The sequence below is a fragment of the Pristiophorus japonicus genome, chromosome 20 (genome assembly GCF_044704955.1).
Source record: "Pristiophorus japonicus isolate sPriJap1 chromosome 20, sPriJap1.hap1, whole genome shotgun sequence".
Classification (NCBI taxonomy): domain Eukaryota; kingdom Metazoa; phylum Chordata; class Chondrichthyes; family Pristiophoridae; genus Pristiophorus; species Pristiophorus japonicus.
In genome coordinates this window covers 17943213-17964402 of record NC_091996.1, presented here as the reverse complement: position 1 = coordinate 17964402, position 21190 = coordinate 17943213, and the positions used below count along the sequence as shown (strand labels likewise).

Genomic DNA, 21190 nt, shown 5'->3' with positions numbered 1-21190 from the left:
ACCAAAGGGCAGAAAACGCTTGTGGGAGTTGTGTACAGACCACCAAACAGTAGTAGTGAGGTTGGGGATGGCATCAAACAGGAAATTAGGGATGCGTGCAATAAAGGTACAGCAGTTATCATGGGTGACTTTAATCTGCAAATAGATTGGGTTAACCAAACTCGTAGCAATACGGTGGAGAAGGATTTCCTGGAGTGTATAAGGGATGGTTTTCTAGACCAATATGTCGAGGAACCAACTAGAGAGCTGGCCATCCTAGACTGGGTGTTGTGTAATGAGAAAGGATTAATTAGCAATCTTGTTGTGCGAGGCCCCTTGGGGAAGAGTGACCATAATATGTTAGAATTCTTCATTAAGATCGAGAGTGACACAGTTAACTCAGAGATTAGGGTCCTGAACTTAAAGAAAGGTAACTTTGATGGTATGAGACGTGAATTGGCTAGGATAGACTGGCGAATGATACTTAAAGATTTGATGATGGATAGGCAATGGCAGACATTTAAAGATCACATGGATAAACTTCAACAATTGTACATCCCTGTCTGGCGTAAAAATAAAACGGGGAAGGTGGCTCAACCGTGGATAACAAGGGAAATTAGGGATAGTGTTAAAACGAAGGAAGAGGCATATAAATTGGCCAAAAAAAGCAGCAAACCTGAGGACTGGGAGAAATTTAGAATTCAACAGAGGAGGACTGAGGGTTTAATTAGGAAGGGGAAATAGAGTATGAGAGGAAGCTTGCAGGGAACATAAAAACTGATTGCAAAAGCTTTTATAGATATGTGATGAGAAAAAGATTAGTGAAGACAAATGTAGGTCCCTTGCAGTCAGAATCAGGTGAATTTATAATGGGGAACAAAGAAATGGCAGACCAATTGAATAAATACTTTGGTTCTGTCTTCACTAAGGAAGACACAAATAACCTTCCGGAAGTACTAGGGGACCGAGGTTCTAGCGAGAAGGAGGAACTGAAGGATATCCTTATTAGTCATGAAATTGTGTTAGGGAAATTGATGGGATTGAAGGCCGATAAATCCCCAGGGCCCAATAGTCTACATCCCAGAGTACTTAAGGAAGTGGCCCCAGAAATAGTGGATGCATCGGTGGTCATTTTCCAACATTCTGTATATTCTGGATCAGTTCCTTATGGATTGGAAGTTAGCTAATGTAACCCCACTTTTTAAAAAAGGAGGGAGAATAAACAGGGAATTAGAGACCTGTTAGCCTGACATCGGTGGTGGTGAAAATGTTGGAATCAATTATTAAAGATGTAATAGCAGCGCATTTGGAAAGCAGTGACAGGATCAGTCCAAGTCAGCATGGATTTATGAAAGGGAAATCATGCTTGACAAATCTTCTAGAATTTTTTGAGAATTATAACTAGTAGAGTGGATAAGGGAGAAGCAGTGGATGTAGTGTATTTGGATTTTCAAAAGGCTTTTGACAAGGACACACACAAGAGATTAGTGTGCAAAATTAAAGCACATGATATTGGGGATAATGTATTGACACGGATAGAGAACTGGTTGGCAGACAGGAAGCGGAGAGTACGAATAAACGGGTCCTTTTCAGAATGGCAGGCAGTGACTAGTAGGGTACCGCAAGGTTCAGTGCTGGGACCCCAGCTATTTACAATATACATAAATGATTTAGATGAAGGAATTGAATGTCATATCTCCAAGTTTGCAGATGACACTAAGCTGGGTGGCAGTGTGAGCTGTGAGGGGGATGCTAAGAGGCTGCAGGGTGACTTGGACAGGTTAAGTGAGTAGGCAAATGCATGGCTGATGCAGTATAATGTAGATAAATGTGAGGTTATCCACTTTGGTGGCAAAAACAGGAAGGCAGAATATGATATGAATGGTGACAGATTAGGAAAAGGGGAGGTGCAATGAGACCTGGGTGCCATGGTACATCAGTCATTGAAAGTTGGCATGCAGGTACAGCAGGCAGTGAAGAAGGCAAATGGCATGTTGGCCTTCATAGCGAGGGGATTTGAGTATAGGAGCAGGGAGGTCTTACTGCAATTGTACAGGGCCTTGGTGAGGCCACAGCTTGAATATTGTGTTCAGTTTTGGTCTCCTAATTTGAGGAAGGACATTCTTGCTATTGAGGGAGTGCAGCGAAGGTTCACCAGGCTGATTCCCGGGATGGCAGGACTGACATATGAAGAAAGACTGGATCGACTAGGCTTATATTCACTGGAATTTAGAAGAATGAGAGGGTATCTCATAGAAACATATAAAATTCTGACGGGATTGGACAAGTTAGATGCAGGAAGAATATTCCCGATGTTGGAGAAGTCCAGAACCAGGGGTCACAGTCTAAGGATAAGGGGTAAGCCATTTAGGACCGAGATGAGGAGAAACTTCTTCACTCAGAGAATTGTGAACCTGTGAAATTCTCTACCACAGAAAGTTGTTGAGGCCAGTTCATTAAAGATATTCAAAAGGGAGTTAGATGTGGCCCTTATGGCTAAAGGGATCAAGGGGTATGGAGAGAAAGCAGGAATGGGGTACTGAAGTTGCATGATCAGCCATTTAGGACCGAGCCATGATCATATTGAATGGTGATGCAAGCTCGAAGGGCCGAATGGCCTACTCCTGTACCTATTTTCTAGAGAGCCCAAGTTTTCGGGCCGCACCGTTGGACGCCCGTTTTTCACGCCACAAAGTGCGCCTAAAAAAAACTCACCTATTCTCCGGCTCCCTGCAGGTCCTCTGAAGCTGGGCGCGGCGCAGCACGAGCTGTGGGGGGCGGAACCAGGTCCCTGCGCTGAAATCAGTGCCGGGACCTCTGCACATGCGCACTACAGTGGGCGCACATGTGCAGTAGCTCCAGGCGCCCACAACTGTGGGAGAGGTCCGAAGCATGCAGCCCCTAGCCCTGGCAGAATGGCCTCACTGGGGCTGCGTGGATAAGGCTCACCTCCCACCCGACCGGACTTGACTCCTGCTCCCCGGACCCGACCCCCGCTCTCCCCACCGCCCCCCGGCGACCCGACCTCCGCCCCCCCACCAACCCGACCCGACCTCCACTCCCCACCCCCCCCGCGACCCGACCTCCGCTCCCCACCCCCCCCGCGACCCGACCTCCGCTCCCCACCCCCCCCGCGACCCGACCTCCGCTCCCCACCCCCCGCGACCCGACTTCTGCTCCCCCAGCCCCCCCGCCATCCGCGACTCCCCCTTGCCGACCTTCGCGACTCTTCTCCCCCCCGACCTCCGCGACTCTTCTCCTCCCCCCCACCACCCACGACCTCCGCGACTCCTCCCCGCCACCCCTCCGCGACTGCGACCCGAAACACGAAAGGATAGTATGCAGGTACAGCAAGTGATCAGGAAGGTCAATGGTATCTTGGCATTTATTGCAAAAGGGATGGAGTATAAAAGCAGGGAAGTCTTGCTACCGCTATATAAGGTATTGGTGAGGCCACACCTGGAATACTGCGTGCAGTTTTGGTTTCCATATTTAAAAAAAGGATATACTTGCTTTGGAGGCAGTTCAGAGAAGGTTCACTAGGTTGATTCCGGGGATGAGGGGGTTGACTTATGAGGAAAGGTTGAGTAGGTTGGGCCTTTACTCATTGGAATTCAGAAGAATGAGAGGTGATCTTATCGAAACGTATAAGATTATGAGGGGGCTTGACAAGGTGGATACAGAGAGGATGTTTCCACTGATTGGGAAAGCCTAGAACTAGACGGCACAATCTTAGAATAAGGGGCCGCCCATTTAAAACTGAGATAAGGAGAAATTTCTTCTCTCAGAGGGTTGTAAATCTGTGGAATTTGCTGCCTCAGAGAGCTGTGGAAGCTGGACATTGAATAAATTTAAGACAGAAATAGACAGTTTCTTAAACGATAAGGGGTTATGGGGAGCGGGCGGGGAATTTGAGCTGAGTCCATGATCAAATCAGCCATGATCTTATTGAATGGCGGAGCAGGCTCGAGGGGCCGTATGGCCTACTCCTGTTCCTATTTCTTATGTTCTTATGTTATCTTGAGAAACCTTGCCACCGCCAAAAATAAGTCTCCCTTGCCCCCTCCTAGGTTTGGACTAGAGATGAAGCAACAATGACACTCTTTGTCACCTCCATTCATACTGCTCTGTCTATACTGTTTAATGCTGGGTCTGGGCCTCATGTTACCAGGTAAGACCAGCATTTTCACATGCACATTGCTGTAAGGGGACCATATCACTGGCCTCACTGTCTGGGCTCACACATGAAGAATGGTCATTTGAATGAGGAATTGTAGGGTGAGTGTTGCCTGTGGAATCACACCCAGTGATGAGCCGTACCTTCAGGAGAGAAGGGATTGAAGAAAATCGGCAGAAAATGAGGAAGATAAAAATAAAACTGACTGAAGAACCTTAACACTTGCACATCAAGAAGCTGCCCCCATTTTTTGTCTCCTCCCCATCTCTTCTGAAGACTTTAAAATTCTTTGCTGTAGTTCAGTTCTAAGGGTGTCCATCCTTCGGTGCCTCAACCAAGTGGTCATTCCTCATAGTGACTGTTGGGAGGCAACGTTCCCGTTAAGCTGCACAGCCGGAAGTCCAGCGCAGGCCACTCACCATCTTTTCAACGCAAGAAACCATGCTTGTGCGGAAATTTGAATGGGAAGCGTAGCCAGTTAAAGGGAGCTTGCACCAAAAAGAAATCACAGGGAACAGTGTCGGGAGTCTAATTGAAGGCATCGCAATCAAGTCTGATCCTATTTCCATGTAACATCCAGTACACTTGCATTTCCAGCATGTGGGGGTGTCGGGGGGGGAAGAAGAGGAAGAGTGTACAGGACAACGTTCCTGGAGCTTAGGAGGAAAAAGAGAATCTTCACAGGAGCAATGACTGTCGTGACATCAGTAAAATGGATGGGAACAAGAGAAACTGTGACGGAGAGAGAGAACATAATCAGTGAGGCGACCTTTTCTTGTATCTTGAAAAGGCCAGGATCACAGATGAGGAATGGCAGTAGAGCAGAGTACCACAACACAAGTCATCGGTTTAAAGAGAGAAAACTTGTTGACTGGCACTGTACTTTTAAGTTTTGGTAAATATAAAACATAAATCATGTGCTCCCACTATTGATGCAAATATGTCAATCTTTATATTTCTGACACTTGATTGGCTGAAAAGATGACCTCGGTGTCTGTTTTTTTTTACCCAATCAGAGGTTATATTTGGCAAAATATAAAATACTGCAGATGTTGGAAATCTTGAGACCAAGAACCGAAAATGCTGAAAACACTCAGCAGGTCAGGCAACATCTGTAAAGAAAGGAAAACCATTAATGTTACAGGTGTATCTCTTTCATAGAATGGTTACAGCACAGAAGGAGGCCATTTGGCCTGTTGAGCCCGTGCCAGCTCTCTGCAAGAGCACTTCAGCTAGTCCCACTACACTGCCATTTCCCCGTAGCCCTGCAATTTTTTTTCCTTCAGGTGCTTATCCAATTCCCTTTTAAAAGTCATGATTGAATCTGCCTCCACCACCCTTTCAGGCCGTGAATTCCAGATCCTAACCACTCGCTGTGTAAAAAAGTTTTCCCTCGCTGTGTAATTTCTTTTCTCCTCGTGTCGCCTTTGGTTCTTCTGCCAATCACCTTAAATCTGTGTCCTCTGGTTCTCGACCCTTCCGCCAATTGGAATAGAAGTGTTCTGACGCAGGTTTATACCTGAATGGTTAACCTTTCCCCAATGCTGCCTGATTTGCTGATGAGTCTTCTCAGCATTTTTGGGGTTTCGCCACATTTTTGCAAAACAGATTTCCACATCTAAAGTGGACCGCAGGACTCCAGAGATAGAAGAAAACAGGTAGCCAGTATATTCAAACTTCAAAATATTTTGGGGAAAAATATAACATTAAAAAAATAGAATTGGGCTTAGAAATAGAAATAAAGGAAAGTTAAAGAAAAGTAAAATTGAAATGTTGGGAGTAAACTGAAGTGAAGTGTTTAATTTTTTTTAATTACTCAATTTTTAAAATTCTGACATCTTTATTAACAACAACAGCAACAACAACTTGCATTTATATAGCGCCTTTAACGTAGTGAAACGTCCCAAGGTGCTTCACAGGTGTATTATGCGCTAAAAATTTGACACCGAGTCACATAAGCAAAAATTAGCACAGGCGATCGAAAGCTTGGTCAAAGAGGTAGGTTTTAAAGGACCGTCTTGAAGGAGGAAAGAGAGGTTACAGAGGCAGAGAGGTTTAGGGAGGGAGTTCCAGAGTTTGGGGCCTAGGCAACAGAAGGCAGGGCCACCAATGGTTGAGCGATTATAATCAGGGATGCTCCGATATCTCGGGGGAGAGGGGGGGGTTGTGGGGCTGGAGGAGATTACAGAGATAGGGAGGGGCGAGGCCATGGAGGGATTTGAAAATAAGGATGAGAATTTTGAAGTCGAGGCTTTGCTCAACCGAACCCAATGTAGATCAGCGAGCACAGGAGTGATGGGTGTCTACAGGTAACAAAGGCATGGATGAGGGCTTGAGCAGCAGATGAGCTGAGGCAAGGGCAGAGACGGACGATTACGGAGGTGGAAATAGGCAGTTATGCTGCAGATATGGGGTCAAAAGCTCATTTCAGGGTCAAATATGATACCAAGGTTGCAAACAGTCTGGTTCAGCCATAGACAGGAGTTGGAGAAAGGGATGGAGTCATTGTCTAGGGAACGCAGTTTATGACGGGGACCGAAAACAATGGCTTTGGTCTTCCCAATATTCAATAATGTTAGTGCTTGTTCCAACACAACAGTATTTGAGCTCAATTTGATTTAAAAGCAAGCATGAAATTATCCACCTATGCCCCAAGTTTAAGAGTGCATTTAAGAGTGATCAGCCATGATCATATTGAATGATGGTGCAGGCTCGAAGGGCCGAATAGCCTACTCCTGCACCTATTTTCTATGTTTCTATGTTACTGCAGATACTCAAACCACACACCACCAGCTGTAGCATTGTTCACGCTAGAGAGTATCTCATTTATAATGCGCGATTCAAATTGGATTCTCCTGACCAAAGACAATCTCAGCACTTGTGTGCTTACTGGTCTGCAGAGAGCTCCCCTCCTGGCCTGTTCAATTTTAAATGTTTTGAGAGCACTGGTGTGAGTCGCCCATTTAGAACTGAGATGAGGTGGAATTTCTTCTCTCAGAGGGTCGTAAATCTGTGGAATTGTCTGCCCCAGAGAGCTGTGGAGGCTGGGTCATTGAATATATTTAAGGTGGAGATAGACAGATTTTTGAGCAATAAGGGAATAAAGGGTTGTGGGGAGCGGGCAGGGAAGTGGAGCTGAGCCCATGATCAGATCAGCCGTGATCTTATTGAATGGCGGAGCAGGCTCGAGTGGCCAAATGGCCTACTCCTGCTCCTATTTCTTATGTTCTTGAGTCATTTAACACTTCTTAAACCTGGCGCACTGCTGCACTGGAGTTAAACTGCATGCAGTGTCAACCCCAAGTGGTGTAAGAATATCTCCCCCAGGGGCCTGATGTTACCACTCCCTCCCCCTCCCCTAGGAGTGAGGTTAGGTAGGACCTGAGTCCAAAGTTATACTGCAACTGTAACATCACTGCCAAGCAGACACCACTCTGTAGTGACAATAAACATATTAGTGTTAATATCAATAATCTCAAATGTATGGTTAAAGATGGCTGCTTATATACAAATTATACCCCAAAACCAGACAAAATATTTGTTATTTTCTCATTTTATTAGGTTGTTGTATTTGTTCAAATGTAATTGGCCAGTGTAACCTAAAATGTCACAGGTTACATTTTGCTTCAGATTTTCATCAACGGTTAAGTACTGAATCATAGTTTGTACATTTAGTTCCGTGGGGTTATATATTCTTTCATATTGGTTCCTTCTTCATATGCAGAAAAGGCAAACTCCTGAGTATTTTTGATCATTCGTTGCTTGACAAGGGACTGCCACTAACCAATATGTCCGGCTAACGCATGATATTGTGGCGTAATCTTTAGCTCTCAGCTCAGTTTGATTGGGTGTTGAGACATCGGCAGAATATGTAGTTGTTGGTTTGGTTATGGGTGGGAGGGGTGGAAGAAATTTGTTTTCTCTTTTTGGGTCAATAGGGCAAAATAATCTTTGGTTTGATCGCATTCCTTATTCTATACATGGTGGTCCAATTCAGTGTGTGATGCCTTGTTGGGAATTAGAAGTCTGATCTCGGGGGGAGCCTCGGGGCTGGCATCCATATTTATTCTGATTTGTATCGGAAGTGTCTCAAACAAGTACTCATCCAATACCAGTCCACTCTGTTTAAGTTTGCTGCACTGCGCTATCTCCACTGGGAGCTCGTCCAAAGGATTGCCTTTGAGTTCCAGCTTTGAAAGCAGGGCACACTGCTGGATCTTGCCACTAAGGGAGGTCAGTGAGTTATTGTTTAGCTTCAGAGCCTTGAGCTTCTTACACTGGAACAGCTCATCCGGCAGAGCTTCCAGCTTATTGGAGCTCAGATCCAGGTACTTCAGGTTTTTGAGGTACCGGATCGTCGTGGGAATGGCAGTCAGGCCATTATTGCTGACGTCCAGATACTGCAGCTTCTGAATAACAAACAAGCTATTGGGCAATGTTTCAATCTGGTTGTTGGAGATGTTAAAGCGTTCAAGGTTGCCAATTAAATGGAAGGTGTCTGGGACGGATTTGATTTTGTTGAAACTCAGATTGAAGGACGACAGTCGGCGCAGGCGTTGCAAGTTTTCGATTTCTTCAATGGTGGTAAACTCGTTGCCCTGGAGGTTGAGTTCCTGCAGATTGTAGAGGCTGAAGATGCCGCTTGGGATCTTCTCCAGGTCACAGTTTTGGAGATTAAGGCGGGCCAGGTTGACCATGCTGCCCAGGTTGTGGAGCATCTCCAGCTGGTTCTTGTTGTTGTTGATGGACAGCTCGGTCAAGTGGGGCGCCACGTACAGCACGTTGAATGGGATCTTCATGAGGTTGCTGTTGATCTGAAGAACCTTCAGGTAGCGCAGCTCTTTCAGGAACTCCATTTCCAGCGACGTGCTGTCGGTGTTGATGTTTCCGATCAGGCTCAGCTCCCTCAGCCTGGTCAGCTTACCGATCCACTCGGGCACCTCCTCGTGATCGGAAAAGGTGACGGACAGCGAGCGCAGCTGGTTGCCGAGGAAGAACAAAGCAGCAGGTTTGACAGTGACCATGCAGTTGACGATGGAGAGCTCCTCCAGGTGGACCAGCTGGGTGACTTTGGTGTTGATGTTGATGTCGTTGCACAGCTCCATCTTCAAGACCTGGATCTCAGTCACATCGTACACCGCTTCGGGGATACCGGTCAGCATGAAGAGGTGGAGCTCCCATTGGTCCTTACTGTTGTCGATCAGCTGCAGTCTGACCTTATACATAAGAACATGAGAACATGAGAATTAGGAGCAGGCCATTCGGCCCCTCGAGCCAGTTCCACCATTCAATGAGATCATGGCTGATCTTCTACCTCAACTCCACTTTCCCGCCCGATCCCCATATCCCTTGATTCCTTTAGAGCCCAAAAATCTATCAGTCTCTGTCTTGAATATACTCAAAGACTGAGGCTCCACTGCCCTCTGGGGTAGAGAATTCCAAAGATTCACCACCCTCTGAGTGAAGAAATTTCTCCTCATCTCAGTCCTAAATGGCCGCCCCCCTTATTCTGGGACTGTGAACCCTGGTTCTAGACTCCCCAGCCAAAGGATGTTACTCCCTAGCCAAAGGAAACATCCTCCCTGCATCTACCCTGTCAAGCCCTGTAAGAATTTTGTGTGTTTCAATGAGATCATCTCTCATCCTTCTAAACTCTAGAGAATATAGGCCTTGCGTCCTCATTCAGGCTAACATCCCCAGCATTGAAGCACTGACCACACTCAATCAGCTCCGCTGGGCCACATAGTCCGCATGCCAGACACGAGACTCCCAAAGCAAGTGCTCTACTCGGAGCTCTTTCACGGCAAACGAGCCAAAGGTGGGCAGCGGAAACGCTACAAGGACACCCTCAAAGCCTCCCTGATAAAGTGCAACATCTCCACTGACAGTCCCTGGCTCAAGATCACCCTATGTGGAGGAAGTGCATCCGAGAGGGCGCTGAGCACCTCAAGTCTCATCGTCGAGAGCATGCAGAAATCAAGCACAGACAGCGGAAAGAGCGCGAGGCAAATCTGTCCCACCCACCCCTTCCTTCAACGAATATCTGTCCCACCTGTGACAGGGTCTGTGGCTCTCATATTGGACTGTTCAGCCACCAAATAACTCACTTCAGGAGTGGAAGTAAGTCTAAGGGACTGCCTATGATGATGAGTCTACTCAATCTCTCATAGGACAATCCCCCCCTCCCTCCCTCCAAGGAATCAGTTTGGTGAACCTTGGTTGCACTCCCTCAATGGCAAGTATATCCTTCCTTAGGCAAGGAGACTAAAACTGCACACAATACTGTACTCATACATCAACCACAACTTATTTGGACATGTGTAGCATTGAACTGGGGTATCAGAGCAACAGCAGACCTTATCCGCCGTCCAGTCGCTGTTCAAGTTCAACAGCTTGAGCTTCTTCTCGCTGGCCTCGGACAGGAAGATGGAGAAATGCTTGCAGTACAGCGGGTCGTACTGGTCGATCAGGTGCAGCAGGAAGGCGAAGTCGTTCTTCACGTTGGGGATGTCGCTGAACTGGGTCTCCCGCTTCTCGAAGGAGTACTGCTTGAGGGGAGTCCTCCAGATCCAGCGCAGGGTGCGGAAGCAGAGCAGCACGTAGATGGCCACCAGCGCCAGGTAGAGGAAGAGCAGCCTCTGCAGCAGGAAGGCGATGCTGAAGGTGCAGATGAAGAGCCCGTATCCAATCACCCTTTCCGTGCCCGGCCGGCAGATGATGTCGAAAGTCACCGCCTCCACGAACACGGCGAAGTAGCACAGGATGGTGATGCACTGCAGGGTCTTGACCACCAGCTGCCCGACGTAGAGCTTGTAGATGGTGTCCTCCTGTTCCACGTGTAGCCGGAATTTCCTCACCTTCTCGAACAGGGACTTGGCTCGCTCGCCGTCCTTCTGGTCCAGCAGCTGGTACTGCTTCTGGATCACCGGGTTGTTGCGGGTGAAGCTCCGGCTGGTGTCGCTGATGCCGTGGGCCATCAGCTTGCGGGAGGGGGGCATGCTCTTGCGCTTTTCCTGCATCCGGACGTTCATCTTGCTGCTGGTCTCGTTGACCGCCAGCGAGAGGACATCGGTGGTCCAAGGTGACTCCAGGCATTTCTCCAAGATGATGACCAGGTGCTCGATCTTGGAGCTGGTCTTGGGGTATTTGAACCAGAAGTTGCTGCAGATCATCAAGGCCACGGTGTGGAGCAAAATGAAATAGGAGAAATATTTGGGGAACCAGGGCACTGCGCTGAAATAGCATGCCTGGTTGACATAGCGGTACTGCTGGAAGTCCAAGTTCTCCCTCCCTCCAACCACAGCGTACAAGGCATCGACGTGACTCAGTCTAGCGAAATCTGGGTGAAGTGACCTATCACTGTATTGAGCTGTATTGGGATCCTTACTGGTACCTTCCAGGGTTGAGTTGGCTCCAGTAAGTGATCGGCTACTGTTAGCAGTCCCATCCAGAATTGGCAAACAGACAGTCTTGTCCTTGTATACCTGTATGGTGCCTCCAAACACAGCGATCATCAGCATGGTGATAGCCAAATAGTCCATGAAAGCGTCCCACCAAGGTTTGAAGATCCGGTAGGATGGTGGCGCTTTACTGACTGCAGAAAGCTCTTCGAAGCTAAACATTCCTAAATACAGAAAAGGAGCACCGTCATTCTTAGAATTCGTTCTCAAAACAGGAAGATTCCCCCCAAAATGTATGTCACGAACAACAATGAAATGGAGAAATTAGAACCTTGTATCCCGATATCTAAAGCGTTTTTACAGGTTGTGAGCCTTGCCTGGTTAGCAGTCTTGCACAAAGGCTATTACAGCTGACAACAACATCTTACCTTTATATAGCACCTTTAATGTAGTAAAACGTGTGAAGGTGCTTCACAGGAGCATTATCAAACAAACAAAATTGACACCTAGCCACATAAGGAGATTTTACGATCGGTGACCAAAAGCTTGGTCAAAGAGGTAGGTTTTAAGGGGCATAGAAACATAGAAAATAGGTGCAGGAGTAGGCCATTCGGCCCTTCCAGCCTGCACCACCATTTAATAAGATCATGGCTGATCATTCACCTCAGTACCCCTTTCCTGCTTTCTCTCCATACCCCTTGATCCCTTTAAAGGAGGATAGAGGTGTAGACAGAGCGAGGTTTAGGGAGGGAGTTCCAGAGCTTAGGGTCCAGGCAACTGAACACAGCCGCCAATGGTGGATCAATGAAAATCGGACATGTGAAAGAGGGCAGAATTTGAGGAGCGCAGAGATCTCAGAGGGTTCTAGGGCTGAAGCAGGTTACAGAAATAGGGAGGGGAGAGGCCATGGAGGGATTTGACATCAAGGATCAGATTTTTAAAATTAAGGGAGCCAATGTAGGTCAGCAAGATGGGTGAATGGGATTTAGAGTGAGTAAGGATAAGGGCGGCAGAATTTTGGGTGAGCTCAAGTTTATGGAGGGTGCAAGTTGGGAGGCCAGCCAGGAGTGCATCGATTAGTTGAGTCTAGAGCTAACTAAGGCACGGATGAGGGTTTCGGCAGCAGATGATCTGAGGCAGGGACAGAGATGGGGAATGTTATGGAGGTGGAAGTAGGCAGTATTGGTGATGGAGAGAATATGGGATCAGATAGGATGCCAAGGTTGTGAACGGTTTGACTCAGCCTCAGACAGTGTCCAGGGAGAGTCAGTGGCTAGGGCAGAGAATTTATGGCAGGGATCGAAGACAATGACTTTGGTCTTTACAAATAAAAAGTACCAAATCAAAATGTCATTTATTGTGGGGTAACCAAGATGATAGGATGAGATACTGTTATCCACCTTAGTGCCTTTGTTCAGAAATAAAACAAAGTCAATCGTTTTACCCTTAAAGGAAACAATTCTGGGTCCAAATATTTCTAATGGTTCTCATATGATCTGCTTAGCAGCAAGCAGATAAAATTGGCCAGACTTTCTGCTCTGTGACTGCTGTAATTAAATGTACATGTATAGATAGGATCAATCTTGGCTATGTTGACTCCCCCATGATAGAATAGCATGCCAATGCTCTCTGTTTCAGTTCAGGTTTGAAGAATAGCCATTTGGGTGATGCTGTCTGTCTCCCTAGCTTGAGTCAACATCATGGTGTCAACGGTGGGTCAGTGGGTAGCACTCTCACCTCTTGAGCCAGAAGGTTGTGGGTTCAAGTCCCACTCCAGAGACTTGAGTACCAAAATCTAGGTTGACATTCCAGTGCAGTACTGAGGGAAGTGTTGCACTGTCAGAGGTGCTGTCTTTCAGATGAGACGTTAAAACCGAGGCCCCGTCAGGTGGATGTAACAGATCCCATCGTACTATACTAAACGTCACTAAGAGAGATTATCTGGTCATTATCACATTGCTGTTTGTGGGAGCTTGTGTGCAAATTGGCTGTCACATTTCCTACCTTACAACAGTGGCAGCACATCCGGAGATCGTGAAAGGTGCTATATAAATTCAAGACTTTCTTCTCTATCTCCAAGAGGAGAAAAAAGGGTGTGGAACTTTGGGGAATAGATTTAATGTTCTCTAAACTAGCAGTTGCGCTTTAGAAAAACTATGATATACACTACAAGACAAGACAGCAGGTTGCAACATCATTGTTCAACTCAGCTTTACATACATCCTTAAAGATAACATTTTTTGCATGGCTAATTAATGATGTTTTATATATTGATTATTTTAGAATTCATGTTTGTAGGGTCTTTCACATGTCAGAAGGTCTTGCATCATTTTCTGACCAAAAGAATTCCCAGGTCACTTGTTTCCTGGACCTGGTTAATGTTGTTCATGAACTGGCTATTAAGAGTTCAGCAGGAATCACCAAATTATTGTCTTCATGTATTTTATGAATCGTGTGACCATTATTTTGAATTACGATAATCTCTTGTAATTTCTAATCCATGTAATTTCAGCACTTCAATTTGAAGTTTTATTAGCAATTTGTTCCCAATTTCCCCTCAATCTCCTCTCCTGTGGTACATTTCCAGTAGTGCTTTTCCCCCTCAACGTTACGCAAAGAAGGATCCTCCACCTGTGAATCCAGGCAGTGTGTGTCAGAAGGCTGTTTATCATTTGAGCGAAGTTTGATACGGTTTTCACCTATTGCAGACATAAAGTTTCCAGCAAGAGTAACGGTGCAGGAATGCTCACTGAATGCTTTCTTTCCATGCCCAGGGATGCTAGGGACCAATTGTAACACCAAATTGTCACCTCTGCCACGACTGACTAACTCAACATAATTGGCAGTATTTATTGAGACTCTCTTCCCCCAAAAAGCTGTTGAGGCTAGGGGTCAATTGAAAATTTCAAAATTGCGACTGATAGGTATTGGTTAGGAAAGGGTTATAACGGTTACGAAACTAAGGCAGGTAGAGGGAGTTACAATGCAGATCAGCCATGATCTAATTAAATGGCGGAACAGGCTCGAGATGCTTTATATAGCCTACTCGTATCCCTATGTTCACTTGAGACTATAGCAGATGCTATAAAAACATTTCAGCTGGAAGGAGATTTGATGTCTTTAACTCAATCTTTAGATTCAAAATCCTTTCAACTGCACGAGCTTTGCTTTATGACACAATCTGAATCACTTGATTAAATGACAGAACTTTGAAGCATCTATAACTCAATGTATAGCTTTCTCGCAGACTGTGAAACTAAAGTCTTGAACTGTTACTGGTTACACCTCATATCCAATTATCCTAATTTTCCCTTAGTGCTTAAATTTGTGCCATTCAATAGCAGTACTCAAGCTGTCTGATCAAGGACCTACAGAATCTAAGAAACCAGGAGAACAGGAAAATGTGTGCCTTTAATAAAGTCCTAGCAGTCATCTTGGTTAACCCATGCCACTGGACCAAGACCTAGCTCTGTCAAGCCCGTGTAACGGTCACCACACGTTAAAAAAATCCACGCACAGGCATCTTCCACCCTTCAGAATGTAGTTCAGGACTGGAATATTAGGTCCTTCATTGAAACACCTGCGAATTCATCCTTTTTTGGCGTGGAAGCAAGTCATCCTCGTTTCGAGGGACTGCCTATGATGATGATTACCTATTACATCTTACAACCAGTTACACTTCAATATTTCCATTTCTCATCTGATGTTAATTCACTAAAACAACTCATTTTTTTACTGAAACTATTAAATAAAAGTCTTTTGTCGGTTTTGGATTGGTAAATTTCGCATCTATCATCAATAATGATGGCAAATAATGAGGGATATATGTAAGGTGAACTCACCCACTGATTAAAATTCTTTTGTGGATAAGTGGGTTCATAAATTGATGAGCAGACAGATAAAGTCTAAACACCGAAACAGAAACATTAAAAAACAGAAATTTAGCAATGCATTCATTGTGGTCTGAGGCATAATTTACCTCCTCCTGTCAATCACTATTTCTTATTTTGTTCACTTTTCTGTTCTTGTCTGAAGACTGGCTCTTGCAGAAGTAGTTCTACGGATGTCTGTGGCCTTTTAGTACCTCACCCACATGATCAGTCTCACCAATGAATGTTGTCAGGCTATTTGACTATGGCAGCATCACATCTGAGCCAAATCCTCCTTTTGTCGAACAACCACCATGGCCGACTTTGACCCTGTTCAAGAAAAATAAAAACTGGAAGTTGATTAGTGCCAGAGGTTTTTATTTTAATTGCTGCAAGGTACTTTTGACCTCCACTTTTGTATCTGACTCGGTGTCCTCCTCCTCTTCCTACCCACTCGCCTGGAATTTGTCCTTCTATGTGAAGGGCTCTATATTAATTTGAGTTGTTGTTCTTAATTACATTATTGAAGAACTGAATGGAGTCTACAGCTCGCTAAAGAACTCTGGCAGTAATCAGAGAACTCTCAATTGGTTCTGAGACTTCTTGTGTTTAGAATATCTTTTATGATGTTACCAGAACTCTTGAATGTTTCAGTGTTCTATCCTGCTTCTCTGGTTTTTGATGAGGGTACACGCCTGTCTCAAGTTACTTTCTCTTCCTATTTATTCCTGACCTGCCTGGACCAGCGGAAATTGTGACCAAGAGGACAGGTGGGCTAAAGACCTGGCTTTCAGTCTCCAACCTGAGCGTTCTTAGCTGGCTGTTGGGAGATTTGCAGCATACCAATGTCTCTCCATGGGAATTGTTTAACCTCTACACAGGTCTTCTCCTCAGCAGTGTGACTGACCATTGGAAACTTGGTGGTGAGCCTCCAGCCACCACTGTGTGGTATCATCCTACCTTCAATATTCTACAACTCTACATTCACATAAACCAATAATGAATTCGAACAACAACATGGCATTTCTTCTTCATTCCAAAGGATAGCCTAATGTGTCAATGAAACTTAACTGGACCAGCCACATAAATACAGTGGCAACAAGAGCAGGTCAGAGACTGCGTATTCTGCAGTGAGTGTCTCACCTCCTGACTCCCCAAAGCCTTTCTACCATCTACAAGACACAAGTCAGGAGTGTGATGGAATACTCTCCACTTGCCTGGATGTGCAGTTCCAACAACACTCAAGAAACTCGACACCATCCAGGACAAAGCAGGCCATTTGATTGGCACCTCACCCAAAATCTTAAACATTCACTCCCTCCATTACCGGCGTACCGAGACTGCAGTGTGTACCATCTACGACATGCACTAGGCACTGCAGCAACTCGCCAAGGCTTCTTCGGCAGCACCTCCCAAACCCGGGACCTCTACTACCTAGCAGGACAAGAGCAGCAAGCGCATGGGAACACCATCACCTCACCTCCAAGTAACACACCATCCTGACTTGGAAATATATCGCCGTTACTTCATCGTTGCTGGATCAAAATTCTGGAATTCCCTCTCTAACAGTACTGTGGGAGTACCTTCACCCCACAGACTGCAGTGGTTCAAAAAGGCAGCTCACCATCATCTTTTCAAGGGCATTTAGGGACGGGCAATAAATGCTGCTGGCCTTGCCAGCGACGGCCACATCCCATGAACAAACTTAAAAAAAAATTCCAAAGGATAGCCTAACATGGCAATGAGGTAAAATTACAGGGACAATATTATTTTAAAACAACTCCCTTCCATCTTTTCTCCCATGGCTGAAGCTCATACTTTTGTCCTTTTGCATCGGAATATTAACACAGCATTATAATAGAATCTGATAGATATTGCTAATTTGCCCCAGTTTTCTTCCCTGCTTTTTTTGAAGATATTGACACTGGCTGGGGTACATTTCCATGAGTGCAAGCTGCCTTCCAGTGATTGTATGGCCCTCTGTGACATAGGGATATTCAGGAGGCTTCTGAGGCTGCAAGTCTGGCTGTAGGAGATTGCCTGCGCCTGCACAGAAAGGTGCCGTGGGAAGGGAAGGGGTTGCTGGGGGTGACTGTGGAATGGACCAGGGTGTTGCAGAGGGAGCGGTCCCTTCGGAATGCTGAGAGGGGAGGGGAGGGGAGGGGAAGATGTGATTGGTGGTGGGATCACGCTGGAGGTGGCGGAAATGGCGGAGGATGATCCGTTGGTGGGGTGAAAGGCGAGGACAAGGGGAACCTTGTCATGGTTCTGAGAGGGAGGGGAAGGGGTGAGAGCTGAGGTGCAGGAAATAGAACAGACACGGCCGAGGGCCATGATAACCAAGGCAGAGGAGAATCCTCTGTTGAGGAAAAAGGAAGACATGTCAGAGGCACTAGTGTGAAAGGTGGCGTCGTCAGAGCAGATGCGACGGAGAAACTGGGAGAACGGAATGGAGTCCTTCCAGGATGCGGGGTGGGAGGAAGTATAGTCCAGGTAGCTGTGGGAGTCCGTGGGCTTATAGTGGAATTATTCTGACTGGTTAACTAATACTGGTTAATACTTGGGACCGCCCAAAGTGGAGGAAAAGCACCGAGTCTCTTCACTGAGCACAAGCTGAAGCCAAGCGTCGACAGCGGAAGGAGTGCGTGGCAACCCAGGCACTAGAATCTCCCGTTCCTCCAACCACCGTCTGCCCCACCTATGGCAGAGACTGTAGGTCCCGCATGGGACTCTTCAGTCACCTGAGAACTCATTTTTAGTGTGGAAGTAAGTCATTCTCGACTCCAAGGGACTGCCTATGATGATGAATACTGGTTATATTGATATGCTGGTCTATTTCCTAAATACTAAATAGTCAAAAATTTAAAAAGGGATAGACACACATGACTTGATTGATAGTACACAGTGGATTAGATGCTGGTCTTTTACCTCTGGAACCTAGGTTGAAATCCAGCCCATGTTTGTGGAATGAACATTTCCTTTGGCTCAATCCAGTTCCTATTGGCAGCAGCCCACAGCACTAAACGACCCTTAATTCAGCACGAATTGGCAATGTCACTTCTACTGACTTAAGGATGGTTGGTGTGAGAAATGGAGAAAAAATGTCAGTGGTGCAGCAGGCAAGTGAGATATTGGGAACATGGGACAGAGTGGAGGAAGCTTGACATCTGTGTGCATTGTAAAATGATGCTAACAAATTAGTAAAATAGTTATGGGAAATGTAAACATTTGGTCAAGAATGCTCATATTTATATCTCAACAAACAAGAGACATCCAGGCTTAATAAATATTATTGCACTCAAGCAGCAAAGATATTTAATCTTTAAATGGCCTTCTGGCGACTATCTTAAGCTCTAACCTACAAGAAAAAGTTTAAATTGGCATTCACAATTGACATTTAGTCAGCCACTCTGTGGGTTTCTGGTATTCTCTGGGCTGTTTGTGGTAAGGGAGGATAATGGAAAAGATAAGGGTCCTTTTTCACACTGGTCAAGCAGGCGTCTTCAAGGATCAGTCATCATCATCATCATAGGCAGTCCCTTGAAATTGAGGAAGATTTGTTTCCACTCCAAAAGTGAGTTCTTAGGTGATTGAACAGTCCAATATGGGAATTGCAGTCTCTGTCGCAGGTGGGACAGACAGTCGTTGAAGGAAAGGGTGGGTGGAGAGTCTGGTTTGCCGCACGCTCCTTCCGCTGCCTGCGCTTATTTTCTGCATGCTCTCGGCGACGAGACTCGAGGTGCTCAGCGCCCTCCCGGATGCACTTCCTCCACTTAGGGCAGTCTTTGGCCAGGGACTCCCAGGTGTTGGTGGGGATGTTGCACTTTATCAGGGAGGCTTTGAGAGCGTCCTTGAAACATTTCCTCTGCCCACCTGGGGCTCGCTTGCCATGTAGGAGTTCCAAGTAGAGCGCTTGCTTTGGAAATCGTGTGTTCACGGATATCTTTAATGATCTGGAGATTTCTGCCCCAAGACCCAAGGAGAATAGTGTGGGGTAGGTGACGGAAGGAATCGCAGAGTATGAACAAATATTAAAAATGATCTGATTACTAATCACTATCAAGATAGCATTCATTCTTCATGTCACCAAGGATTTGAAATTGTGATTTTTGGGATTCCTTAAAATGACACAAATAAAATGGAGCACACTTGACTTGTAAAAGTCACAATAAACACATACACTTGTTTCTTTGTGTGTAATAGTATCATTTTTAATATAAAAATGTGACTTCAGCAGTTAAAACAGTTCAAACAAGAGATAGTCAGGTAGTTTTAACATTTCAGATAACCAAATGAAATGATTACTCTTTTTAAAATCTGATTTGGGCATCATTACGTTATAATACTCATGGAACTGGATCATCAGATCTTTTTGCCCCTTTAATTTTTTTTGTTGACAATCTCTTTGGAGGTCAGAACTTGACGCAGTAATGTTCCTGTACAAATGCAAGTACTGCGTCCACATCATGCAGTAAAGGGTCAAACCTGGAGCCTTCTTGAGATGGTTAGCTCAGATTAGACATTGAGCAGTACACTTAAGTGTGCCTAACTTTTCTTTCAATCACAAAAGACACCAGTTTCTTTAAGAGCGTTATTGTTACTGTCCTAGGATTTAATCAAACTAACCTCCAATGAAACCTCTCGACTGTGACAGTACTAATTATTCAACTGTTGCTATTTAATCCAATTTTGTCACCCCCACATCAAATGATATTCTTCCCTTTTTAATAACCCTCGGTATCAAAATAATCTAATTTACCATTTTGTTCTTCCGGCGATAATTCTAGGCCTATGCCTTCTTTGCCAACAAGTGGAAACAATCATTCACTATGCACTCTCTCAAAACCTTTCATAATTTTGAAAAGTTATGTACTTTAAAATGGAAGTATGTGCTAAGTTGAGGAGATGGAAAAAATGCTACTTTTCTGAAAATGCTTTATAAAAGGTCAGACATCAAGGCTTAAATAAAGCAATTTTTGATGTTGCTTTACAAGACATAAAGCTGCCGCTATATGGTATAAGATACTGCTTCATCTTAAAGTGGAGGGTGCAAACTGGGAAGTAGCAAGAAAGTTGCAGAAACAGGGTATAGCGAAGCTATGAAGGAATTTGTAGACGAGGACATGGGTTTTGAAATCAATGTGTTGGGGATGAGGAGTCAGCAAAGGTAGGAGTAATAGGTGGGCAGAATTTAATTTGGTGTAGAATCCAGGCACTGGGTTCTGAATGAGTTGAGAGTCTATGTATATTGGCCTTGGGAGACTGTTACACAAAAGAATTGTAGAAATCGAGCCCAAAAAGGTGGTAAATGTACAAATGAGAGTTTCAGTGGTGGAGCGATGAGTTAGGGGAGGCAATTGATGTCAATAATAAGCCACCAAAAATGCATTTAGTTATATATAATTGTGGATAACACTGAAAAATTTCTACAATTATGGTAACATGTGCATTCACTACAGAAATACCAATGTCAATAATTACAATCATTTCACATAGGTATTTTTGAGTTGAGAGTGGCAGCATTTTGCCTTTAGTCTTCACAGTTATGGCCAAGTCATTCTGTAATGTTAAGGCTGTGCTATATAATCTGTAGCACAATTTGAAATGTTGCAATAAACCGCATCAGATACATTATCATGAAACGTTGCCTGGTTCAAATCAAATCAAAGAAACTAGCTTGAGCACCCAGCACCTTTTAAAAAAGGGAGGAATAAACTTCCTGTGGAACTCAAATATAAAGACAAATGCTGGAAATAAATAGCACA

At 45.2% G+C, this 21190-nt stretch overlaps 1 protein-coding gene across 2 annotated transcripts in view; it reads right to left on the bottom strand.

Moving 5' to 3' along the window:
* Positions 1-7713: 7713 nt before the first annotated feature.
* LOC139233187 (volume-regulated anion channel subunit LRRC8D-like) overlaps positions 7714-21190 on the bottom strand; it is a 69769-nt gene continuing 56292 nt past the window's right edge. For both annotated transcript variants that reach the window (XM_070863819.1, XM_070863818.1), the window contains 3 exons: positions 15536-15755; positions 10513-11780; positions 7714-9372 (listed from right to left, as the gene is read on the bottom strand). In XM_070863819.1, coding sequence (XP_070719920.1) covers positions 8131-9372; positions 10513-11778 — 2508 coding nt within the window. In that variant the 5' untranslated portion in view covers positions 11779-11780; positions 15536-15755 and the 3' untranslated portion in view covers positions 7714-8130. The remainder of the gene's footprint in view (positions 9373-10512; positions 11781-15535; positions 15756-21190) is intronic.